At 36.3% G+C, this 27,970-nt stretch overlaps 2 protein-coding genes across 2 annotated transcripts; one reads left to right on the top strand and one right to left on the bottom strand.

The window, feature by feature from the left end:
* Positions 1-522: 522 nt before the first annotated feature.
* Positions 523-27,970, bottom strand: flip (ankyrin repeat and SAM domain-containing protein flippy). Its single transcript, XM_075314130.1, has 5 exons — positions 27,713-27,970; positions 27,465-27,594; positions 15,836-16,081; positions 963-1,167; positions 523-727 (listed from the first exon to the last, which is right to left on the bottom strand). The coding sequence occupies exons 1-5, from the start codon at positions 27,919-27,921 to the stop codon at positions 531-533; spliced, it is 987 nt and encodes a 328-aa protein (XP_075170245.1). The 5' UTR covers positions 27,922-27,970; the 3' UTR covers positions 523-530.
* LOC142219865 (uncharacterized) lies at positions 8,883-10,947 on the top strand. Its single transcript, XM_075288637.1, has 2 exons — positions 8,883-9,040; positions 9,101-10,947. Exon 2 carries the CDS (start codon positions 9,133-9,135, stop codon positions 10,945-10,947), a length of 1,815 nt encoding a protein of 604 aa, XP_075144752.1. The 5' UTR covers positions 8,883-9,040; positions 9,101-9,132.

Genomic DNA, 27,970 nt, shown 5'->3' with positions numbered 1-27,970 from the left:
CTACGCAATCCATGGCGAAGGGTACATAAGATTCGGCCTGGACGAACTTACGGCCGTATATAATTGTTTATTGTTGGTTTGTACCAAAGACAATACACATAGGAAGACGACAAATTGGCACTCAAATCGGTGATGGCAAAGGAAAAGAGGCATATTTGCACAAAGATTCATTTAGGCAGAAGCCAACTATCATAAACCTTTTTTCGAAAGGTTCTAGTGTGGTTCACTTTGGGTTTAATGAACTACGCGAATTTTTTCTGATAATTGGTTGATAGTTTTGCTGCAAGTAGAGGATACTCATGAGTATGATCAAAATCGAGAGCGTTATAAAACCTAGGATGTCACTAAATTTATAAATTAATTCAACTCGTAAGCATTTTATTTTCTGACGCGGGATTATTTCCGTGAGCATGTTTTTCCTAAATTCGTTACTTACACACACTCACGAAGATATTATTTTCGTGACTCAATCCGTCTTACCTGTCAATGTTCCCTATTAAAAAACAAAAAACAGAAACACACTTATTGTTTTATGCATTATTTTTTTCTTCTTTCAAATTTTTTATTTCACGCATTTTTAAAACTTTAGCAAAATAATCTTTAGCCGTATGGTTGTGGTACAGACGAGCCAAATCTTGACTTGTTAATCCACGCATATCCTTTCTATCCATGTCAGCTCCGAATTGTATCATCAGCTTCAGAATCGCCAAGTCCGAGTCCATTACAACTGAAAATTGCAAAGGGGAAAATTTAAACAAGAACATGAAAATGAAAGGATGAAAAATCACCCATCATAATCAATGAAAGCACTCGCTTCACAATACCTGGCAATGGTGTATTCGTATCTGTTTTTAATTAAAACTTCACTGAATTTGTGCTAATGTATTGGCGCAGTGTACACATGAATACATGTGGATATGTGTGCAATAGGAGTGGTATAGCTCTAGGACATGTACACTTACCGGCTCGCATTAATAGGGTCCAGCCACATGCATCCTTGGACTCCACATTTGCACCCATCTCAAGTGCAAATTTCAAAATCTCACCTTGATTTGCATCGATTGCCAAATGGCATGGAGTTAAGCCGTACATGTCTTTGACTTCCAGATCGGCTTTTTTGTTCAGCAGCATTCGCGCCACAGCCATACGGCCATAGTAAAAGGCTTGCTTTTTGTTTTCAATACAATGAGGCAAAGGTACATAACAATCGGAACATCGAATGTTTTGGGAGGAAAAATTAAAAACGGAAATTGGTCAATATCGAAATGATGAAGAGTGATAAGCAGTCTATACAAAGCCATTTACCATATCTGCATTGGCATTATGGTTGAAATGAAGAGGAGTTAAAGAATGCTTTGCAACAACTAGGGCCCGATTCTCGAGAGTATCGCGTGAATCGTGAACGAAATTATAAATAAAATAAGTTCGTAGATGTGAACGAATAAAATTTTTGAAAATGCACGCTCACGATAAAACTCGTACTTACGAAAAATTCACGCTCACGACTTTGAATTACTTGTGCGTTGATGGCAATAGCGAAAATTTCGCGTTGATGACACTAGGAGTTAAGTGCCCATTGCCCCTATATAGCCCCCATATAAACCGTTTTCCCAGATTTTACCTCCAGAGCCAAGGGTTGGCCCGTGGCCAACTGTGACATTTGTGACATACATTTACGACGATATAATACGTATGTCTCAAAAGTCGTAAACCTAATGTAGAAAACCTAATTTTGTATAAAAGAAATTATGAATATGTTTTTATACCCTTCATCACTACTGTGGTACAGGGTATAATAAGTTTGTGCATTTGTATGTAACGCAAAAAAGAACAAGTAATTAAAGTAGAAAGTCGGGCGGGGCCGACTATTACAGAATTAGTAATCATAAGCATTTGTGGGGTAACATATAGGATTGGGAGATAAACCGCAGTTGCATATGTACATGTCTATGGGTGCTTTGTGTCAATCTGACTATAGCTCATAGTCAATGTTGCCAGGGAAAATGCTCGGTTTACCCTACAAGGACAAAAAAAGTTCCCTACTTTCCCATACATTCACAAACAATTTTCCCTACTATATTTTTCGTTAAATTTAAAAAATTTTACAAAGCAAAAATGGTTCTAAGTACTTTATTATCTTTAAACATGAATATGCAACGTATATAACTTAGAATATAAATTTGTATTACCACCACGGTTGCCACAGTTGGTAGAATTCTACCCAAATTAGTAATCTTTTTTGTTAAATCGCTATAAAAATAAAATTTTGGTTTCTATAAACAAATTTTTGTGAGAAATTTTTCAATAGAAATAAAATTTTGAGAAAAAATTCCACAGAAATAAAATTTTGAGAAAATTTTTTTTATAGAAATAGTATTTTGAAAAAAATTCTATAGAAATACAATTTTGACAAAATGTTCTATAGAAATAAAATGTTGACAAAATTTTCTACAGGAATAAAGTTTACCACACATTGTTAAAGATCAAGCCTTGCCGGCTTCTAACTTCCTCCTCTAGAGCCACCAAAATGTAAAAATTATTACAAATTGTGTTGAGTGAAAATGTCCTACATTGTGGCCCTACGTCCCTACAAGACGCTAAATATTAGAAAAAGACTACATATAGGGAATTTCCCCTACTTCTAGCAACACTGGCTGTGTTGATATTGCGCCTACGGAGTAAGTATGCCCCTAATATTGAGCCCATTATTAAAAAACAAGTATATACGACCGTAAGTTCGGCCAGGCCGAATCTTATGTACCCTCCACCATGGATTGCGTAGAAACTTCTACGAAAGACTGTCATCCACAATCGAAATACTTGGGTTGTGGTATCTTGAAACTTCTTAACATCGTTTTCTAAATTGTGAGTTATTCCATACGTGGTATATATTAGACAAAAAAATTTGTATAGTTAAGTCTACAAATAATTACGAATCGATATGGACTTTTTGCACGGTACGTAGAGAGCCAGAATTGAAATATGGGGGTCGCTTATATGGGGGCTATATACAATTATGAACTTGATGTGGACCAATTTGTGTGTTATTGGAAATCGATTTATATGAGGGATATATATAACTATAGCCCGATATGGACCTAGTTAGGCATGGTTGTTAACGACCACATACTAGCACAATGTACCAAATTTCAACTCACTCGGATGAAATTTGCTCTTCCAAGAGGATCCAAAACCAAATCTTGGGATCGCTTTATATGGGGCTATATATGATTATGGACTGATATGGACCACTTTTGGCATGGTTGTAGCACGTACCAAATTTCAAGCAGATCGGATGAATATTGCTTCTCCAAAAGGCACCGGAGGTCAAATCTGGGGATCGGTTTATATGGGAGCTATATATAATTATGGGCTGATAAGAACCAATTCCTGCATGGTTGTTGGATACCATATACTAACATCACGTACCAAATTTCAACCGAATGGGAAGAATTTTGCTCTTCCAAGGGGCGCTAGAGGTCAAATCTGGGGATCGGTTTATATGGGGCCTATATATAATTATGGACCGATTTCGACCAATTTTTCCATGGGAGTTTGAGGCCATATATTAACACCACGTACCAAATTTCAACTGAATCAGATGAATTTTGGTTTTCCAAGAGGCTCCGGAGGTCAAATCTGGTGATCGGTTTATATGGGGGCTATATATAATTGTGGACCGATGTAGACCAATTTTTGCATGGTAGTTAGAGACCATATACTAACACCATGTACCAAATTTCAGCCGGATCGGATGAAATTTGCTTCTCTTAGAGGCCTCGCAAGCCAAATCGGGGGATCGGTAGTCGGGGAATTGGTAGTATAGTCATGTGTGCCAAATTTGATTGAAATCGGTTCAGATTTAGATATAGCTCCCATATATATGTTATTCTGATTTCGACAAAAATGGTCAAAATACCAACATTTTCCTTGTAAAATCGCCACTGCTTAGTCGAAAAGTTATAAAAATTACTCTAATTTTCCTAAACTTCTAATACATATATATCGAGCGATAAATCATAAATAATCTTTTGCGAAGTTTCCTTAAAATTGCTTCAGATTTAAATGTTTCCCATATTTTTATACCCACCACCATAGAATGGTGATGGGGGTATAATAAGTTTGTCATTCCGTTTGTAACACATCGAAATATCGATTTCCGACTATATAAAGTATATATGTTCTTGATCAGGGAGAAATTCTAAGACGATATAACGATGTCCGTCTGTCCGTCTGTCTGTCTGTCTGTCTGTCTGTTGTAATCACGCTACAGTCTTCAATAATGAAGCAATCGTGCTGAAATTTTGCACAAACTCGTCTTTTGTCTGCAGGCAGGTCAAGTTCGAAGATGGGCTATATCGGTCCAGGTTTTTATATAGTCCCCATATAAACCGACCTCCCGATTTGGGGTCTTGGGCTTATAGAAATCGTAGTTTTTATCCAATTTGCCTGAAATTTGAAATCTAGAGGTATTTTATGACCATAAAGAGGTGTGCCAAAAATGATGAGTATCGGTCCATGTTTTAGTATAGCACCCATATAGACCGATCTCCCGATTTTACTTCTTGGGCTTATACAAACCGCAGTTTTTATTCAATTTACTTGAAATTAGAAATCTAGAGGTATTGTAGGACCACAAATACGTGTGCCAAAAATTGTGAGTATCGGTCAATGTTTTGGTATAGCCCCCATATAAAACGACCTCCCGATTTGGGGTCTTGGGCTTATAGAAATCGTAGTTTTTATCCAATTTGCCTGAAATTTGAAATCTAGAGGTATTTTATGACCATAAAGAGGTGTGCCAAAAAATGTGAGTATCGGTCCATATTTTGGTATAGCCCCCATATAGAACTATCTCCCGATTTTACTTCTTTGGCTTATAGAAACCGCAGTTTTTATTCAATTTACCTGAAATTGGAAATCTAGAGGTATTGTAGGACCACAAATACGTGTGCCAAAAATTGTGAGTATCGGTCCATGTTTTGGTATAGCCCCCATATAAAACGACCTCCCGATTTTGGGTCTTGGGCTTATAGAAACCGTAGTTTCTATCCAATTTGTCTGAAATTTGATATCTAGAGGTATTTTAGGACCATAAGAGGTGTGCCGAAAATGGTGAGTATCGGTCCATATTTTGGTATAGCCCCCATATAGACCGATTTCCCGATTTTACATCTTGGGCTTCTAGAATCCGAAGTTTTTTATCCTATTTGCCTGAAATTGGAAACCTAGAGGTATTTTCGGGTCATAAAGAGGTGTGCCGAAAACGGTGAATATCGGTCCATATTTTAGTATAGCCCCCATAAGAACGATCTCCCGATTTAACTCCTTGGGTTTCTAGAAACCGTAGTTTTTATTTGATTTGCCTGAATTTGTAAATATTCTGATATTTTAGGCTCACAAAAACGTGTATCGGATTAAGTTTTTATCGGTCCATTTGATAATGCCTCCATATAGACCGACTTCACTTCTTGACGGTGTAGAAGGCGCACTGATCATGAAAATTGTTTGAAACTCAATGTAAAATTTCCAGATTTTACTTCCACAGATTTAAGATTTCAAATTATGATGTTATTTTATAATTTTCTTGCACACTTACAAGAGATGTTAATGATTCCTCTAAAACTCAAACAAAAATGGTTCTTATAAATCCAGAATCTGATATAGTCCTCATAGGTGAAATCTTTAAATTTATCTTCGGGAAGTGTCCTCAAGTCCTCAAGCCCTCCTGAAATTTCAAAGGAAACCCTAATATTTGGTTCATGGTGGTGGGTATTTAAGATTCGGCCCGGCCGAACTTACTGCTGTATATACTTGTTTTTACTAAAATTGTGTTCCAATCTAGTGCATTAGCCAACTTAAATTTTGAGTCCATAGATTTTCTTTCTTTAACTGACTTAGTCTTCCGAATTTGTTTAAAAAGTTAATTGTATCAATTAATGTTTTAATTAAAAATTTTTAAATTTTCAATCATCGACTTAATTGACTTAATATTTCTATCTTGATTAAAAAGTTAATTGTATCAATTAATTTATTAATTGAAATTTTTTTCAACTTCAATTAACTTTTTAATTGGAAATATTTTGGTGATATTTTTTTCTGTGTAGAAGACTACATTTAGCCAAATTTGGGTAAGATCGGTTGATAAATAAGGGTTTTATGGCCAAATTTAGAAAAATCGGGCTATACATATATATGGGAGCTATAGCTAAATCTGAACCGATTTCGATGATTTTTTGCACATACAATTAGTGCTATAGAAGATTATATTTAGCCAACTTTGAGTAAGATCGGTTGATAAATAAAGGTTTTGTGTCCAAATTTGGGAAAATCGGGCGATACATATATATGAGAGCTATATCTAAATCTGAACCGATTTGGATGAAATTTTGCAGACTTGAAGGGCGATGGAAAAGATTACCTTTTGCCAAATTTGGTGACGATCCGTTTGAAAAAACGAGCGACGTGACACCGGGAGCTATATCTAAATTTGATCCGATTTCTTCCAAATTCAATAGCGTTCGTCCTTGTGCTCAAAAAACTCCCTGTACCAAATTTCATCAAAATCGGTTATTAATTGCGACCGGAATCCTGTGAACAACAAATACATGGACAGACGGACGGACGGACACCAAGCGCTAGATCGACTCAGGAGGTGATTCTGAGTCGATCGGTATATATTTTATGGGGTCTAAAATCAATATTTCTGGTAGGCACATTTTTGGCCGATCAAACTTATTATACCCTGACCACTATGTGGTTTAGGGTATAAAAAGTATGAGACCCATCGCACACAGGGTTAGAATAGCCTGTTTTCTTGGATTAATTAAAAAAAAAAAAACAAAAATTAAGTATCGTTAAAATTTTTGCACACGGTTACAGTATATAACATTCTAAATCGCTTGTCGTTAAAATAAATGTCACAAGTGGTCTGGTGTTTTTGTAGTGAAACTTCAAAGTCAAACTTCATAGAAATTTTTGTGCAAAAAAGGCTGAAAAAAAGTGAAAACGTTCCCGTTGAAATTTTTATTTATTTTAAAAAGTATTGTAAAAGTTAAACATTTTTCAATGGAACCATCAAGTTCAGGTTATTTTGCAAATACGTCGTTAACATTTGTATCTCAAATTATGTGTGGAAGTGATTTAGATGTAGTTATTTATATTGAAAATGCCAAAAAAATAATATTTTTATATTTTAAATGGATATATAGTTATTATTCGTCCACATTAGTGTCATAATTTGTAGTTTATATTAAAGAGGACATAAATCTGTGTTATATTGCAAAATTTTGCACTGTCCTTTTGTGCTTTTTAGAAGCCATGCATTGTTTAATACAAGTGTTGCAGCAGTCAAATTAGCTAAAAGTCACATTGATATCGCGACTGGTGCTGTTGTTGTGTTTTGTTGTTTTTCATGCTACTTTTTCTATTTATTTGTGCTCTTCTTTTCCGTATATTAATGTTGTTATTTTTGTTTCTTTTAATAATATTCTTTGTTACAATAATATTTTGTTTTTGTTTATTTTAATAATAATCTTTGTTTTGACAAATAGTGATTGCCAGAGGAGGCAATTGATTTAATTGTACCTGCAGCTCCGCACAAGAACTATTTCAGTGATGTTGAAGTTACTGATGCTGCGGATGATGATAATGATGATAACGATAATGATGATGATGATAATGATGATGATGATAATGATGATGATGTGGATATGGATGATTAACTTTAAGATGTATAAAATGCAATGTTTAAGTTCTCATACTGTACTCCTTGCACTATATACCTACACTGATATTTGGGATTACTTAATAAAATTATACTCAAATATACTTAGAAAACATTTTTTAAACTTATTTTAATGGTATTAACTGAAAAATAAAGAAAAAATATCCTAACATAGCTTCCCTGATTTGATCCAAGAAAACATGCTACCCTAACCCACTGTGCATCGCTTAGTATACCGATTGTCTTAGAATTGAATTCGATTTAGCTGTGTCCGTTCGTCTGTTCGTCCGTCCATCTATCTGTCTGGTCATGTATTTTTGTGTGCAAAGTACAGGTCACAGTTTAAGTCCGATCGTCCTCAAATTTGGCATATTGTCTTTTTTCGGGACAAAGACAATCGCTATTGATAGGTTAAGATTAAGATGTAGCTGCCGCACTATTAGAAAAATATGTTTTTCATATGTTCCGATATAAACAAAATGTGTTTCGGGCACAATTTAAAGTGCAAACATGTAATATTCCTAAACTAACACTAAATGTTTGGGACACATATGTTAATATGTTAGAATATATTATGTTTGGGGCATGAATGTTTCATAAAAATAATATGTGTGAATGTAAATATATATAAATTTACAAATTTCGAGTAACCATATGTTATGTTGTGATATTTTATTCAGAGAGCGACAGAGAGAGAGTATAGAGAAGAAATGGAGATGGAAAAAGTTGACGAAAGATATCAACATAACACAGCGAGAGAATCAAAAGAGATCAATTTCTATGAAACCGCTTGTATGTTGTTTCGGAAAACTGTTTTATGGTAAGGCCAAAAATTGTTAAAAATGAGTATTCGGAGGAAAGAGAATATACATTCGGAACTGTGGAGACCCGTTACGGAGCAAACGCAAGGTAACAAAGAGAGCGATGTAGACACAGCTGATCGATTGTCATAGTTAGTTCTTGTATATGTGCAACAGCATAAAGACGGTCTTGAAAATAAAGCGAATATAAAAGAATAAACAAAAGTGTTTCTATTTGTTTGTTGAACAAGGAACAGGTTTGTACATTGGCGACGAGGATAGGATTCCTAACGGCGAAGGCGGCAAGAGCGTGCAAGAAGCTAAGTTGTGCTAGTAATGCGAAGCACGTGAAATTGTGTGATCATTTAATTGATCGAAACATTAAATTGTGCAACTAAACATATTCAAGTGTGCTGTAGAGCACATTTAATTGTGCAAATCAAATCACGAGTTGGGCGGACATTCAATTGTGACTGGCTATCCATTTAATTGGTGCAAATCAATAGCGCGAGTTGTAAGTTATGAAAAGGACATTCAATTGTCATATGGTGTACAATTTTGGTTTTAATTATAGGTCACCAGCTGCTCATTAGATTGTGCATCAATATGACAGAGATTAGACCATTTCTCTGTGAGAACATAGAAAAGTCGCTATTGCGAGCAGAATGGGAAAGATGGCTTCGCTCGCTCACCCTATATCTTCAATCGGAAGATATTGTGGATGTAGTGAAGAAAAGGAATAAATTGCTTCATTTGGGTGGTCCTCAGCTGCAAGAAGTTGTGTATAACCTCCCAGGTGCCATTGAGGAGTACGATGCCGAAAAGAAAAACGACGTGTTTATGACACTAGTTGAAAAATTGAACGAGTACTTTTCTCCAAGGAGAAATTCAACATTCGAAAGGCATCTGTTTCGGAACTTAATTCCAATGGAGGGGGAGGATTTTAATCAATTCTTGTTACGCCTTAGGCACCAGAGCTCGAAGTGTGATTTTGGGTCGACAGTCCAGGAGATTAAGGATATTAGCATAAAGGACAAAATAATAGACGCTTGGGCACCAATCGATCTAAAGAAGAAGTTGCTGGAAAAAGAACAGAGTTTGGAAGATGTTATAGCGGCTTGTCAAATTCATGAACAAATAGGCAAACAGTCCCAAACCATGACGTCAAAAGGCGAGTGTGAAACAGTAAATCGAGTTGTTGCTAAACTGGAGTGGCCAAAACGTGTTAATGATGAATGTGGAAGATGCGGCAATAAAGGGCATATTGGGAATGACCTCAACTGTCCCGCCAGGAACTTGAGATGTAACAAATGTGGGTTACTGGGCCATTTTGCCAGGAAATGCAAAACCAAAGGCATCAAACGTAAAGGTGAGATATACAATGAACCATCTTCGAAGCAGCGAAGATACACTACATCAAGAGCGAGATGCATTGAGCAAAATGAATGCAAAGAAGAAGATGGTCGAAAGTATGATTGCTTTAAGATTGATGACAATTCGTCAATGGATGAGGTTATTGAATGTCGGGTAGGCGGATGTAAATTATCAATGATTATTGATTCTGGATCGCGATTTAATCTCCTCAGTCAGGAAGACTGGCAAAGGCTGCAAGATTATGAGGCAGTTTTGTTAAATGTTCGCAGAGAGTCCGTCAACCAATTTAAAGCGTATGCAGCAGATCAGTTGCTGGAAGTCGTCTCGGTTTTTGAGGCACCAACTTCAGTAAAGAATAGTTCGGAAATTATGGCAACATTTTATGTAATAAAGAACGGCAATCAGTCTCTGCTAGGACGTGATACTGCGATTCAGCTGAAGGTGTTAAAATTGGGCTTAGATACAAACAGTACGGGAAATAAAAGTGAAACCCCTTTTCCCAAAATGAAAAATGTGAGTATTAAACTAGCTATAGATCGCAATGTGAGGCCAATACAGCAGCCTTTACGGCGTATACCAGTTGCCTTAGAAGAAAGGGTAGAACACAAATTGGAAGAGGCATTGAAACGAGATATCATCGAAGAGGTGTCAGGCCTGAGCTCATGGATATCACCGATAGTCCCGGTGTTGAAGGGCGATGGTGACATTCGGTTGTGCGTCGACATGCGCAGGGCGAACAAAGCAGTACTTCGAGAAAACTACCCTTTACCTACTTTCGAAGTCTTTATGACAAAGCTAAGAGGTGCAAAATTATTTTCGAGGCTAGATCTAAAGTGGGCATATCATCAGCTGGAGCTTCATGAGTCCAGCCGTGACATAACAACATTCATAACGCACAAGGGCCTGTTTCGCTACAAAAGGCTTATGTTTGGAATTAGCTCGGCCCCGGAAATCTTTCAAAGAATAATGGAAGAACTGCTGTCACCTTGTAAAAAGGCACTAAATTACATTGACGACATTATAATATTTGGGAATAACGAAAAATAACACGACGAGGCAGTAAAACAGGTGTTGGATATTTTCAAAGCGAATAACTTATGCCTTAATGATGATAAATGTATTTGGCGGGTGAAGAGACTAAAATTCTTGGGTCATGTTCTCTCGGACGCTGGGATAGCTCCGGACCCTGATAAAATCGGAACCATTCTGGATTTTAGAGCACCAAAAACGAGAGACGAGGTACGGAGTTGTCTTGGACTGGTTAGCTACGTCGGAAAGTTCATCCCAGACATGGCCCATCTGACTCTGCCGTTAAGAACTCTATTAAAATCGGACTGTCCATTTGTATGGGGTCAAGAGCAGCAGTCGGCATTTGACAACTTGAAGAAATCGCTGGCAACAATTCCGAATCTTTCTTATTTTGTCCCACAGAATAGAACAAGAGTTATAGCGGATGCCAGTCCCGTTGCCTTGGGAGCTGTGCTTCTGCAATTTGATTCTAGTGGTAACCCACATATTATATCTTTTGCCAGTAAGAGTCTTTCGGACGTCGAGAAAAGATATTCCCAAACGGAAAAAGAAAGTTTGGCATTGGTTTGGGCCGTCGAAAGATTTTATTATTATTTAATTGGATTGGAGTTTGAACTGGTAACAGACCATAAACCTTTAGAGGTCATTTTTAAACCAACCTCAAAACCACCAGCGAGGATTGAAAGATGGTTATTGAGACTTCAGTCTTTTCAGTTTAAGATAATTTATAAGGCTGGAAAAGAAAACATAGCCGATTCTATATCGAGACTGTGCAAGTTGGAGCAATCCAGATCATACGACGAAATAGGGGAGCACAGCGTTCTACAGATAATGGCTAGCTCAGTCCCAAAAGCTATGAGCATATGTGAAGTAAGCGAGGAAAGCTCAAAGGAGAAAGAGATCCAAGATGCTCTATACTATATTAGAAATGATTCTTGGCCATCAGATTCATCAAACTGTTACTACCCTTTCCGCTACGAGCTATCGGGAGTCGGCAATATATTGTTACGAGGTAATCGTCTAATAATACCAAAAGTTCTTCGTAAGAAGCTGTTACAACTGGCTCACGAAGGACACCCCGGCGAATCGGCTATGAAGAGGAGGGTACGATCGAAAGTATGGTGGCCGCTGGTAGATAGAGAAATTGAGGCGTATGTAAAGAACTGTTGGGATTGTTTAGTGGTGTCCCAACCGAATAACCCTACACCAATGAAGCGGCACAGCTTCCCAAATGGGCCTTGGCAATGTGTGGCCACAGACCTCCTTGGTCCGTTACCGAATAATGATTATATTTTCGTTTTAATTGACTATTACTCCCGATATCAAGAGGTGAGATTTATTAGAAAGATTACTTCACTAGCAATTGTAAACATCTTGCGTGAAATGTTTTGTCGGCTGGGTATTCCCAAGTCATTGAGAGCAGATAATGGTAGACAATATGTAAGCGCGGAGTTTAGAGACTTTTGTAAAAGCAATGGGATAACTCTGATAACTACGCCTCCATACTGGCCACAGGCCAATGGAGAGGTGGAAAATATGAATCGCTCGCTCGTGAAACGCCTTAAAATTGCCCATGCTAATAAGAAAAATTATCAGGAGGAGATTCAGAATTTTATCATGATGTATAATGTAACACCTCACGGGACCACTGGTGCACCTCCGACGGAATTGATGTTTAACCGGGTGATCAGAGATAAAATTCCCGGATTTCAAGACATTACTGACGATATGATAGATTCTGGAGCGAGAGACATGGACATGATAAATAAGCAAAAGGGAAAAGAGAGAAGCGATAAGAGGAGGAAGGCTAAGGAATCTGAGATTGTGCCAGGAGACAAAGTATTAGTACGTAATGTAATATTCCCAAATAAACTGACCCCAACATTTGACAAAACTGAATACGAGGTGCAAGAGAGAGATGGGAATGAAGTTATCATTACGGGGGCTGGAAAGACTTTTCGGCGTAACATTAGCCACGTTAAGAAGATCCCTGCAAGTGAATCAAAGGAACAGAGAAATATGACATCGTCTTTTTCAGGAACTTTCTCGGACGCAACGCCACCAGTATCTAACCCTGGACTACGCCTGCGGCTGCAAAACATAGGAGGGGTGTGGAGACCCGTTACGGAGCAAACGCAAGGTAACAAAGAGAGCGATGTAGACACAGCTGATCGATTGTCATAGTTAGTTCTTGTATATGTGCAACAGCATAAAGACGGTCTTGAAAATAAAGCGAATATAAAAGAATAAACAAAAGTGTTTCTATTTGTTTGTTGAACAAGGAACAGGTTTGTACAGGAACCAACAGAATAGACATTTGAAAGAAAAAACAAGTATATACGGCCGTAAGTTCGGCCAGGCCGAAGCTTATGTATCTTCCACCATGGATTGCGTAGAAACTTCTACTGAAGACTTTCATCCACAATCGAATTACTTGGGTTGCGGTAACACTTGCCGATGACAAGTTATCTTAAAACTTCCTAACACCGTAATATATACCACATAGTCCATACGTGGTATATATTAAACTAAATAAGGCCGATTAAATACGTATATAATTAAGTTTAAAGTTTTTATAGACATAAAATTATGACAAAATAAAATTTTGACAACATTTTCTATAGAAGTAAAATTTGGAAAAAATTTTCTATAGAAATAAAATTTGGATAAAATTTTCTATAGAAATAAAATTCTGACAAAATTTTCTATAGAAATAAAATTTTGACCAAATTTTCTATAGAAATACAATTTTGAAAACATTTTCTATAGAAATAACATTTTGACAATGTTTTCTATAAAAATAAAATTTTGGTAGATTATTTTTGGCTCGAGTGGCAACCATGATTATGAACCGACAAGGAACATTTTTTGTGTGATTGGGGATCGCCTATATATAATTATAGACCGATATGGATCAATTTTGGCATGGTTATTAGCGGCCTTATATTAACACCACGTTGCAAATTTCAACCGGATCGGATGAATTTTGCTGCTCTAAGGGGCTCCGGAGATCAAATCTGGGGAACGGTTTATATGGGGGCTATATATAATTATGGACCGATATGGACCAATTCTTGCGTGTTTGTTGGAGACCACATTCTAACACCACGTTCCAAATTTCAACCGGATCGGATGAATTTAGCTCCTCCATGAGGCTCCGGAGGACAAACCTGGTGATCGGGTTATATGGGGGCTATATAATTATGCTCCACTAAGAGGCTCCGGAGGTCAAATCTGGGGATCGATTTATAAGGGGGCTATATATAATTATGGACCGATATGGACCACTTCTTGCATGGTTGTTAGAGACCATGTACTAACACCACGTACCAAATTTCAACCGGATCGGATGAGCTTTGCTCCACTAAGTGGCTCCGGAGGTCAAATCTGGGGATCGGTTTATATGGGGGCTATATGTAATTATGGACCGATATGGACCAATTTTGGCATGGTTGTTAGATACCATATGTTAACACCATGTACCAAATTTCAGCCAGATCGGATGAAATTTGCTTCTCTTAGAGCAATCGCAAGCCAAATTTGGGGGTCCGTTTATATGGGGGCTATACGTAAAAGTGGACCGATATGGCCCATTTGCAATACCATCCGACCTACATCAATAGCAACTACTTGTGCCAAGTTTCAAGTCGATAGCTTGTTTCGTTCGGAAGTTAGCGTGATTTCAACAGACGGATTTCACTAGACGGACGGACATGCTCAGATAGACTCAGAATTTCACCACGACCCAGAATATATATACTTTATGGGGTCTTAGGGCAATATTTCGAAGTGTTACAAACGGAATGACAAAGTTAATATACCCCCATCCTATGGTGGAGGGTATAATAATATACCCCCATAATAATATACCCCCATAAAAAAAAACGTACACTGAAAAAAATATTGTCGTGAGATCAAAGATTTCATGTCCTTAAAAAACGAATGAGAATTTTGCCTAGCATACCAGACGCATTTCTCTGATATAAAGTTTTCTTCCTTCTTCAAAAGTCGATAAACTTTTCAATGAAGTCGTTTTGTCCTTATAATTAAGTTATTTGACCTAAAAATGGATATCATAACATGAAAGAAAATGTTTTTGGACTAAGGTCAACTTGACTATAATAATTCAGAAAAATTCTTTAAAATTAATGAAATTGTCTTTAAATTTGTTGCTTTTTTGCATCTTGACTACAAAGCAAAAATGTGTTCAAAAATAGGACATGTTTTTCAAAACTTTATTTTAAAGACGTTTTTTACTTGAAACATAGCATAATTTCTACTGGAAGTCGAGTCGGATTTGAAAATTTATGTTATTGTTAACACGTTTGTAAAGGACGTTCATAGCATATAAAGAAAACAACTTGAAAACACGAAAAATTTAAATTTGCTTCCTAGAATTAAGTACGCAAAACCTAAAATTAGAAGAGAATTGCGTCTTAAAAGTATCCTTACTTGAATTCTCCGCTTCTTTGGCTCGGAATCAATACCAAAATCATTAGGGTAAAGACAAAATCTTTGGAACCGGGCATGTTTTTTTTTCAGTGTAACTAAAAAACGTAATTTTTATAGATATAGAAGATTGATAGATAATAGAAATATAAATGTATGTGAATCTATTTCCCATATACACAAATTTTCTGAATAGTCCACCACTGTGCCTTATACGGTATTAATTTTGGCTAAAGAAATTCATTCTGCCAACGATAGAATTAAATACACCGAACCATTTCGACAGTCTAACAAACGTGCCACTGGCTTATGAAATCGAAATGACTGTGAATTCATTACGCTAGGTTACCTAATGATGCCGGGAGCTGGGCAAATTGCATCTACTTATAATTCATAGTTCCCACCCATTGGACTCATCTACTAACACAATCACTCACTCACTCAGTCCGTCACTCACATGCAATGGCGTTCGCTTGATATTTGGATTTCCGACATTAACATTCGCTCCGGCAGAAAGTAGGACATCAACCACACACATTTCACTAAACGCAATTGCATTTGCCAATGGTAAATAACCATTTGGACCAGGATGTTCAATTAAGGTGGGGCGACGACGTAAAATCCGTTTAACCAAAAAATGTTGATCTTTTTTGATGGCCCGAAACAGGCATATTGTGGTGGGTTCAGTGGCGAGTGTGCAACCCTGAAAAAGAAAACGACAGTTTTATAATGAAATTATAGTATGTCGTGGTTTCAGAAATTCTTGTGACAATAATTAAAGAAACTATAAGGCTTTCAGTAATTTATCAACATCAAAACAGTTTCAATATCCGCTCTGAAAAAAATATTTACGTATTATTAAAGACCTAACCTATATGTAGTTGCTCAATTTACATAATATTAAAGAGAAATTTCTTTAAAAAATTAAATTTTAATTTTGAAAATTTGCGTCCCTCCGTTAAAGTTGTTTGTCTTTGCACTAAGGCAAATTTTCCTTAAAGTAAAGAAGAACATTTTTGATTTAATAAAATCATCCTTAGATTAACTGAAAAATTTAATCTTTCGATTTGAGATACATTTGAGACCTGTCTCCTAATTTTAATTTCATTTATCCTACCCAGCAAAAAAAGCGTCGCAAAAAAGTAGTGAAAATTTTCTTTTTGGATCTGGAAGTTGTGCAAAATTTACGCAGAAGCGATGAATTCAACATGGGATCGTCATATGACGGATGTCCACCATTTCAACAGACGTTGCACTGAATTTGCATCATTTCTTAAGGTGTGGCCCGAATTCAATGTTTTGGATGTGAATTATAAATTTGTGTCATATTTCGCCAAATAAAAAATGTTTATAATTTTTTATGATTTTTAATGCATTATAACCTCAAGTATTGTGCAATTATTCTGAAATAGATTTAGATTTTTTTCGACAAAATTTAAATATTTGTACCATTTTAGTAATTTTTACTAAAATGGTACAAATATTTAAATATTTTCAGACTCACATAGACTATTCAGTCCATTGTGATACCACATTGGTGAACTTCTCTCTTATCACTGAGTGCTGCCCGATTCCATGTTTAGCTCAATGAAAAGGGACCTCCTTTTTATGGCCGAGTCCAAACGGCGTTCCACATTGCAGTGAAACCACTTAGAGAAGCTGTGAAACCCGCAGAAATGTCACCAGCACTACTGAGGTGGGATAATCCACTGCTGAAAAACTTTTTGGTGTTCGGTCGAAGCAGGAATCGAACCCACGACCTTTTGTATGCAAGGCGGGCATGCTAACCATTGCACCACGGTGGCTCCCTTTAGAAGAACTTCCATTTTTTTTTTGCTGGGTAGATATAAAAAGCTGGATGGGTCGCTTCAAAATTTCTTTATTTTAAAGAAGCCACATCTTTGGATCGGAATCAATACCAAAATCCTTATGGGGAGTTCAAAATCAGAGTACATCCTTAAGTACTCGTATACCCTAACATATAGATACCAGGGTTGATAAAGTATTTTGTTTTGGCACTTTTTAGGTAAACGAAGTACTCTCTAACCCAAAGATACAACAAACTTTGTTGAATACAACGATTTAACCCTTAAATGCACAAGATCACCGATTCCTCCGAAAACATATAAGTTCGGTAAGTTCGGCCAGGCCGAATCTTATGCACCTTCCACTATGGATTACGTAGAAACTTCAAGTTATACACAATTGAATTAAAGAACTTCCTGGGTAGTTAAAATAAACAACATCATTGGGAGTGCATATTCTGGAAGTGCTTTTAAAGTTGTGCCTTTGGAAGAACTTCCAAAATTTTTTGCTGGGCAAATAATTACGAACCGATATGAACTTTTGCGCGGCAATTAGAGAGCCTGAATTGAAATATGGGGATCGTTTTATATGGGGGCTATATACAATTATGAACCGATATGGACCAATTTTTGTGTGATTGGAGATCGGTTTATCTGAGGGCTTTATATAACTATAGACAGATATGGACCTAGGAAGGCATGGTTGTTAAGGGCCATATACTAGCACAATGTACAAAATTTCAACTGAATCGGATGAAATTTGCTCCTCCAAAAGATTCCATAACCAAATCTGGGGATCGGTTTACATGGGCACTATATATGATTATGGACCGATATGGACCAATTTTTGCATGGTTGTTAAAGACCATATACTAACACCACGTACCAAGTTTCAACCGGATCGGATGAATTTTGATCCTCCAAGATGCTCCGGAGCTCAAATTTGGGGATCGGTTTATATGAGGGCTATATATAATTATTAACCGACCTGGACCAATTCTTGCATGGTTCTGAGACACCATATACTAACACCACGTACCAAGTTTCAATCGGATCGGATGAATTTTGATCCTCCCAGAGGCTCCGGAGTTCAAATCTGGTTTATATGGGGGCTATACGTAAAAGTGGTCCGATATAGCCCATGTGCAATACCATCCGACCTAAATCAATAACAACTAGTTATGCCAAGTTTCAAGTCGATAGCTTGCTTCGTTCGGAAGTTAGCATGATTTCAAAAGACGGACGGACATGCTTACATCGACTCAAAATTTCACCACGACCCTGAATATATATAATTTTTGGGGTCTTAGAGCGATATTTCGATGTGTGACAAACGGAATGACAAAGTTAATATACCCGCCATCCTATGGTGGAGGGTATAAAAATATGAGTTTTTTTTGTTTAAATAATGGTTATATCTTAAAAACCAGTAAGGAACGTCTAAAGTCGGGCGGGGCCGACTATATTATACCCTGCACCACTTTGTAGATCTAAATTTTCGATACCATATCACATCCTTCAAATGTGTTGGGGGCTATATATAAAGGTTTGTCAGAAAATACATACATTTAAATATCACTCGATCTGGAAGAATTTGATAGACTTCTACAAAATCTATAGACTCAAAATTTAAGTCGGCTAATGCACTAGGGTGGAACACAATGTTAGTAAAAAACAAGTATATACGGCCGTAAGTTCGGCCAGGCCGAAGCTTATGTACCCTCCATCATGGATTGCGTAGAAACTTCTTCTAAACACTGCCACCCACAATCGAATTACTTAAGTTGCGGTAACGCTTGTCGATGGCAAGGTATCTTAAAACCTCCTAACACCATCTTCTAAATTGTATGTAAGTCCATACGTGGTATATATTAAATCAAAACAGATCGATCCAATACGTATATAATTCAGTTTGACAAAGTAGACATAAAATTTTGACAAAATTTTCTACAGAAATAAAATTTTAACAAAATTTTCTATAGAAATAAAATTTTCACAAAATTTTCTATAGAAATAAAAATGTTCACAAAATTTTCTATAGAAAGAAAATTTTGACAAAAATGTCTACAGAAATAAAATTTTAACAAAATTTTCTATAGAAATAAACTTTTGACAACATTTTCTATAGAAATAAAATCTTGGTAGATTATTTTTGGCTCGAGTGGCAACCATGATTATAGAAATAAAATTTTGACAATGATGAAAATTTTATTATGAACCGAATAAAATTTTAACAAAATTTTCTCTAGAAATAAAATTTTGACAAAATTATCTATAGAAATAAAATTTTGGTAGATTATTTTTGGCTCTAGTGGCAACCATGATTATGAACCGATATGGACCAATTTTTGTGTGATTGGACCAATTTTGGTATGGTTGTTAGCGACCATATACTAACACCACGTTCCTAATTTGAACCGGATCGGATGAATTTGCTCCTCCAAGAGGCTCCGGAGGTCAAATCTGGGGATCGGTTTATATGTGCGCTATATATAATTATGGACCCATGTGGACCAATTTTTGCACGGTTGCTAGAGACCATATACCAATACCATGTACCAAATTTCAGCCGGATCGGATTCAATTTGCTTCTCTTTGAGGCTTCGCAAGTCAAATCTGGAGATCGGTTTATATGGGGGCTATATATAATTATAGACCGATGTGGACCAATTTTTGCATGATTGTTAGAGACCATATACCAACACCATGTACCAAATTTCAGCCGGATTGGATGAAATATGCTTCTCTTAGAGGCTCCACAAGCCAAATCTGGGGATCGGTTTATATGGGGGCTACATATAATTATGGACCGATGTGGACCAATTTTTGCATGATTGTTAGAGACCGTATACCAACATCATGTACCAAATTTCAGCCAGATCGGAAGAAATTTGCTTCTCTTTGAAGCTCCGCAAGCCAAATCTGGGGATCGGTTTATATGGGGGCTATATATAATTATGGACCGATGTGGACCAATTTTTGCATGATTGTTAGAGACCATATACCAACACCATGTACCAAATTTCAGCCGGATTGGATGAAATATGCTTCTCTTAGAGGCTCCACAAGCCAAATCTGGGGATCGGTTTATATGGGGGCTATATATAATTAAGGACCGATATGGACCAATTTTTGCATGGTTGTTAGAGACCATATACCAACACCATGTACCAAATTTCAGCCGGATCTGATGAAATATGCTTCTGTTAGAGGCTCCACAAGCCAAATCTGAGGGTCCCTTTATATGGGGGCTATACGTAAAAGTGGACCGATATGGCCCATTTTCAATACCATCTGACCTACATCGCTAACAACTACTGGTGCCAAGTTTCAAGTCGATAGCTTGTTTCGTTCGGAAGTTAGCGTGATTTCAACAGACGGACGGACGGACGGACGGACGGACGGACGGACGGACGCACATGCTTAGATCGACTCAGAATTTCACCACGACCCAGAATATATATACTTTATGGGGTCTTAGAGCAATATTTCGATGTGTTACAAACGGAATGACAAAGTTAATATACCCCCATCCTATGATGGAGGGTATAATATGGGAAAAGTTTAAATCTGAAGCAATTTTAAGGAAACTTCGAAAAAGTTTATTTATGATTTATCGCTTGATATATATGTATTAGAAGTTTAGGAAAATTAGAGTCATTTGTACAACTTTTCGACTAAGCAGTGCGATTTTACAAGGAAAATGTTGGTATTTTGACCATTTTTGTCGAAATCAGAAAAACATATATATGGGAGCTATATCCAAATCTGAGCCGATTTCAATCAAATTTGGCACGCATAGTTACAACGCTAATTCTACTCCCTATGCAAAATTTCAACTAAATCGGAGCAAACAATTGGCCTCTGTGGGCAAATGAGTGTAAATCGGGCGAAAGCTATATATGGGAGCTATATCTAAATCTGAACCGATTTTGCTGATATTTGGCAAGTTTTTCGAGACTCATAAAATATTCGGATGTACGGAATTTGAGGAAGATCGGTTGATATACACGCCAATTATGACCAGATCGGTGAAAAATATATATGGCAGCTATATCTAAATCTGAACCGATTTTTTCCAAAATCAATAGGGATCGTCTTTGAGCCGAAACAGGACCCTATACCAAATTTTAGGACAATCGGACTAAAACTGCGAGCTGTACTCTGCACACAAAAATACATCAACAGACAGACAGACAGACGGACAGACAGACGGACATCGCTAAATCGACTCAGAATTTAATTCTAAGCCGATCCGTATACTAAAAGGTTGGTCTATGATTACTCCTTCTTGGCGTTACATACAAATGCACAAACTTATTATACACAGTAGTGGTGAAGGGTATAAATACAGTGCGCATTGAATTAAGATTTTAATTGCAAATAAACAATTTGATTTTGGTATAAACAATTTGATTTTGGTATAGCCCCCATATAGACCGATCTCCCGATTTTACTTCTTGGGATTATAGAAACCGCAGTTTTTATTTAATTTACCCGAAATTGGAAATCTAGAGGTATTGTAGGACCACAAATACGTGTGCCAAAAATTGTGAGTATCGGTCCATGTTTTGGTATGGTCCCCATGTAAAACGACCTCCAGATTTGGGGTCTTGGGCTTATAGAAACCGTAGTTTTTATCCAATTTGTCTGAAATTGGAAATTTAGAGGTATTTTAATACCATAAAGAGGTGTGTCGAAAATGGTGAGTATCGGTCCATATTTTGGTATAGCCCCCATATAGACCGATTTCCCGATTTTACTTCTTGGGCTTCTAGAATCCGAAGTTTTTATCCTATTTGCCTGAAATTGGAAATCCAGAGGTATTTTCGGGTCATAAAGAGGTGTGCCGAAAACGGTGAGTATCGGTCCATATTTTAGTATAGCCCCTATAAGAACAATCTCCCGATATAACTCCTTGAGTTTCTAGAAACCGTAGTTGTTATCTGATTTGCATGAAATTGTAAATATTCTGGTATTTTAGGCTCACAAAAACGTGTATCGAATTAAGTTTTTATCGGTCCATGTGGTAATGCCTCCATATAGACCGACTTCACTTCTTGAGGGTGTAGAAGGCGCACTGATCATGAAAATTGCTTGAAACTCAATGTAAAATTTCCAGATTTTACTTCTACATATTTAAGATTTCAGATCTAGACGTTATTTTGTAATTTTCTTGCACATTTACAAGAGATGTTAATGATTCCTCTAAAACTCAAACAAAAATGGTTCTTATAAATGCAGAATCTGATATAGTCCTCATAGGTGAAATCTTTAAATTTATCGTCGGGAAGTGTCTTCAAGTCCTCAAGCCCTCCTGAAATTTCAAAGGAAACCCTAATATTTGGTTCATGGTGGTGGGTATTTAAGATTCGGCCCGGCCGAACTTAGTGCTGTATATACTTGTTTAGCATCCAATTTGTAGGTTTTTGAATTTTTTTTGTCAAAATTTGATTTTCATTTTTTACTGCAGATTACTCAGAAGTACTACAAAACATTCTGAAAAAGTATATTTTTAGAAATAACGTTATGATGTTTTTAATGCATCAAACTTGAGTCCATAGAAATCGGTCAAAATTTTCTGACTTAAGAATTCTGCCTCTATCTTAAAAGATACAGTGCGCATTTAAGGGTTAAGGATTTTTATATTGATTCCAAGTCAAAGATGCGGCTTCATTAAAATTAAGACATTTTTATACCCTTCTGGGTGTTGCAAGCATATGCACTAACCGTGTGTAACACATCGAAATATCGATTTCCGACTATATAAAGTATATATTCTTGATCAGGGAGAAATTCTAAGACGATATAAGCATGTCCGTCAGTCTGTCTGTTGTAATCACACTACAGACTTCAATAAAGGCGCTATCGTCTTGAAATTTGGCGCAGATTCGTTTTTTGTTTGCAGGCAGGTCAAGTTCGGTCCACGTTTTGATATAGTCCCCATATAAACCGATTTCCCGATTTGGGGTCTTGGTAGAATCTGTAGTTTTTATCCAAAATGGCGGAAATTAGAAATATAGACGTATCTTAGGACAATAAAGAGGTGTGTCGAAAATTGTCCGTATCGATCCATGTTTTGGTATAGCTCCTATATTGACTGATCTCCCGATTTTACTTCTTGGGCTTCTAGAATTCGTCTGAAAGTGGAATTCTAGAGGTATTTGAGGAACATTAAGAGGTGGTGAGTATTGGTCAATGTTTTGGTATAGCCCCCATATGGACCTAACTCCCGAATCTATTTCTAGGACTTCTGGAATCCGGCTGACCACAAATAGGTCAGCCGAATATGATGTGTGCCGACCCATCTTTTAGTATAGCCTCCATATAGACCGATCTCCAGATTTAATTGCTTGGGCTTCTAGAAACCGTAGTTTTTATCCGATTTGCACAAAAATGTAAATATATTGGAATTTTAGACCCTCAAAAGTCTGTATCGCATTTATTTTTACCGGTCCATTTGGCAAGGCATCGATAAAGACCGATTTAACTTCTTGAGGGTACACCCAAAGAAAAAATATTTTCCTCCGGAATGAAATTTTAGACAAACGAAATTCCCCTTTCGTATAAAGTATTTTCGTTTAGAGTAAACTAATCTGAATTGTTGATAAGCGATTCAACGATTGTCTCTAAAATTTGTATCAAAAGAAAACTTTGCTTGTCTAAAATTTCGTTCCTCAGAAAAGAAAACACTTCTTTCAGGGTATAGAAGGCGCACTGATCATGAAAATTGCTTGAAACTGAAAATAAAATTTCCAGATTTTACACATCGTATTCATTTAAATCATGGCGGAAAAAATCTACAGATTTAAGATTTCAAATCAAGGCGTTATTTCATCATATACACGATATGTTTATGATTTCTCTACTCAAACAAAATTGGTTCTCATAAATCTTGAATCTGGTCTTCATAGGTAGAATCTTTAAATTTTTTCTTCGGGAAGGGTACTGGTTGAACTGATTTGCTTGGGAGACGATTTGTGATCAAACCCCCTAGAATGCTATATATTATCAAGTAACCCGCTACGACAAAGAGTTTTCAAAGTAAACTATTATATTTGATTCGTGGTGGTGGGTATTTAAGATTCGGCCCGGCCGAACTTATTACTGTATATACTTGTTTATGTGTACTATTGTAATTGTTGCATATGGGATATACCACATGTTAGTGGCACAACAAAAGAACACGAGAGATTACGGACTCATGAGGGTTTGATGGGTAGCTTAATTCCAAGAATACAATTCCTTCAACATCACCCATATAAGTACAAATGGATGGTTTGCTCAATCCATGAAGCTGTAAGGAATTTTCTTTACCTCATCAACCATACTACATTTAGGGTTACCAGATGATGGCTACCGAAATACGGGACTTTGCGCCGTACATTCCGGGATTTGTCGGGACAAGCAAAAACAGTCACATTTTCGAAAATAGTTGCCCATATTTTATCACTTGGTATATATTTTGGTAAATTCGCATAAATGCCATGTAAGACATAGAAATCGTTATTGTTTAGAGAAATTCCTAAATATGTTGGAGCCTCTGAAATTTTCTCCCATGATGAAGCGATGATTTTCTATCAAGTCACTTTTTACTAAGTTTGATCGGCCAAAAAATGTGCCTACCAGAAATATTGATTTTAGACCCCATAAAATATATACCGATCGACTCAGAATCACCTCCTGAGTCGATCTAGCGCTTGGTGTCCGTCCGTCTGTCCATGTATTTGTTGTTCACAGGATTCCGGTCGCAATTATTAACCGATTTTGATGAAATTTGGTACAGGGAGTTTTTTGGGCACAAGGACGAACGCTATTGAATTTGGAAGAAATCGGATCAAATTTAGATATAGCTCCCATATATATGTATCGCCCGATTTCGACAAATGGGGTCACGTTGCGCGTTTTTGCAAACGCATCGTCACCAAATTTGGCAAGAGGTAATCTTTTCCATCGCCCTTCAAGTCTGCAAAATTTAATCGAAATCGGTTCCGATTTAGATATAGCTCCCATATATATGTACCGCCCGATTTTTCTAAATTTGGCCATAAAACCCTTATTTATCAACCGATCTGACCCAAATTTGGCTAAATGTAGTCTTCTATAGCACTTACTATATGTGCAAAAAATCATCGAAATCGGTTCAGATTTAGATATAGCTCCCATATATATGTATATCCCGATTTTCCCAAATTCGGCCATAGAACCCTTATTTATTAACCGATCTTACTAAAAGTTTGCTAGATTCAGTCCTCTATAGTACTTACTATATGTGCAAAATTTCATCGAAATCGGTTCAGATGTAGATATAGCTCCCATATATGTATCACCCGATTTTGAAAAATTAGCCCCTAATAACCTTATGTTTGACCATACAAGCCTCATTTCTTAACTGATCTTACTCAAATCTTGCACAAGGTAACCTTTTGTGGTATTAACCGAACCCGCAAAATATTATGCAATTTGGTTAAGATTTAGATATAGCTTCCATATATATGCATCGCTCTATTTCTCCAAATTTGGCCATAATACTCTTATTTATTAACCAATGTTACTCAAATTTCAAATTTTAATGTACTAGCCGATCGTATTTATACGTACTTGTAGCTTTTACATATGAATATTGCTCGATTTTTACAAATTTTGATTTATTACCCACACTAATTTAACGATTTTCTCTTTTTTAATAATGGGCTCAATATTAGTGGCATACTAACTCCGTAGGTACAATATCAACACAGCCAGTGTTGCTAGAAGTAGGGGAAATTCCCTATATGTAGAGTTTTTCTAATATTTAGCGTCTTGTAGGGACGTAGGGCCACAATGTAGGACATTTTCACTCAACATAATTTGTAATAATTTTTACATTTTGGTGGCTCTAGAGGAGGAAATTAGAAGCCGGCAAGGCTTGATCTTTAATAATGTGTGGTAAACTTTATTCCTGTAGAAAATTTTGTCAACATTTTATTTCTGTAGAACATTTTGTCAAAATTGTATTTCTATAGATTTTTTTTTTCAAAATATTATTTCTATAAAAAATTTTCTCAAAATTTTATTTCTGTGGAATTTTTTCTCAAAATTTTATTTCTATAGAATTTCTTGTCAAAATTTTATTTCTATAGAAAAATTTCTCACAAAAATTTGTTTATAGAAACTTTTTCCAAAATTTTATTTTTATAAAGATTTAACAAAAAAGATTACTAATTTGGGTAGAATTCTACCAACTGTGATAATACAAATTTATATTCTAAGTTATATACGTTGCATATTCATGTTTTAAGATACTAAAGTACTTAGAACCATTTTTGTTTTGTAAAATTTTTTAAATTTAACGAAAAATATAGTAGGGAAAATTGTTTGTGAATGTATGGGAAAGTAGGGAACTTTTTTTGTCCTTGTAGGGTAAACCGAACATTTTCCCTGGCAACATTGACTATGAGCTATAGTAGATTGACACAAAGCACCCATAGACATGTACCCCTAATTTTCTTAAATATGCAACTGCGGTTTCTCTCCCAGACCTATATGGTACCCCACAAATGCTTATGATTACTAATTCTGTAATGGTGGTTTAGGGTATGATATAGTCGGCCCTGCCCGACTTTCTACTTTACTCACTGGTTGGGAATATTTCCGAAAATAATTATACGTAGTGTAGCTTAAGAGTCTATGGTAGCGATGGAGATAAAATCAAACTTAGAAATTTAGGCAAGGAATGCAGACTTGAATTGTACACTATTCGTGAACTAATTATTATAATTTGTCAAAATACATTTCACAAAAAACGTGAATTTGATACCAAATTAGCTATTAGGGTATATTTTTTACTTTTACTGCTCAGGTGATGGCTGATGATTCGAAAGACAGTGATGGTTTGTTTTTGTTAATGATGAGATAGAATGAAATGGCAAATGTGCGTTTAAAATGTATGAAAATCGAGAACCAAAAATATTTTTTAAAGCGAGTTAATTTTAAATCATCTTCTTTTCTAGGAAATGCGTAAATTTAAAATATATGCGTTGAGTAATTGAAATTCCGGCATTTTTTTGCAAAATCTATGAAAGATTCGGGACACTTCCTGGAGAAGAAATTCTGGGACAATCCAGTCGAATCTCAGCCATCTGGCAAGCCTAACTACATTGCAATTGCACAATGCAATCGAACCGTCCAACATCATCTGCCATAAATCAATGTGCATTTTATAAATTTCACCTACTCCTCTATGGGATAATGTGAGTGGGCATTGTTACTGTGAAAAATGAAAGAAGGAATTCTACATACCACAATTTCATTGGAAATTTTCAATATCTCATACTCTGTGGCATTGGGCGGTAATTGCAATGCTTTCACCCTCAAAAGATATCCGAAATTCTCTTCCAAATTCTCGATGGTTGTAAAGCATCGGTTTGTCCTGAAATGGTGCAATTAAATGAGAACACAGTAATGGTGGAGTCATTTCATGAAATTGCAAGATTCCTCTCCATATTTGGGCCTTTGTAACTTGGTCCCATTTTAATTTAAATTATTACCAATCGACTTTTGTCCATCCTTTCGTTTTGTGGTGCTTTTCAACTCGATACACTTGGGCATCCTCAACACAGCTCCATTGCAATGAAATGGTATTCACAGTTTCTTTTATAATTTCTACAATAAATGAATTTTTAATATCCGAATTCCTTTTGAGTTCTTCCTCTGTGGTAATGGTCTGCAGACCATCTTCTTGTATGATTTTCGTCATTATTGTTAATTTCACTTGTTATTTTATTATTATTTGTTTCAATTTCTGC

Source organism: Haematobia irritans, chromosome 1 (assembly GCF_050003625.1).
Source record: "Haematobia irritans isolate KBUSLIRL chromosome 1, ASM5000362v1, whole genome shotgun sequence".
Taxonomy (NCBI): Eukaryota; Metazoa; Arthropoda; class Insecta; order Diptera; family Muscidae; genus Haematobia; species Haematobia irritans.
Note: the sequence above shows the minus strand (reverse complement) of the source record. Positions and strands in the feature narration are given on the sequence as shown.

Bases quoted from the DNA above. Each gene is read 5' to 3' on its own strand.
- LOC142219865 (XM_075288637.1), top strand. From the start codon at position 9,133: ATGACAGAGATTAGACCATTTCTCTGTGAGAACATAGAAAAGTCGCTA.
- flip (XM_075314130.1), bottom strand. From the start codon at position 27,921: ATGACGAAAATCATACAAGAAGATGGTCTGCAGACCATTACCACAGAG. The intron at 1,168-15,835 runs GTGAGTGACGGA...GAAAACAAAAAG, and splicing joins TCAAGCGAACGCCATTGCAT to CAAGCCTTTTACTATGGCCG. The intron at 728-962 runs GTAAGTGTACAT...TGCAATTTTCAG, and splicing joins GACCCTATTAATGCGAGCCG to TTGTAATGGACTCGGACTTG.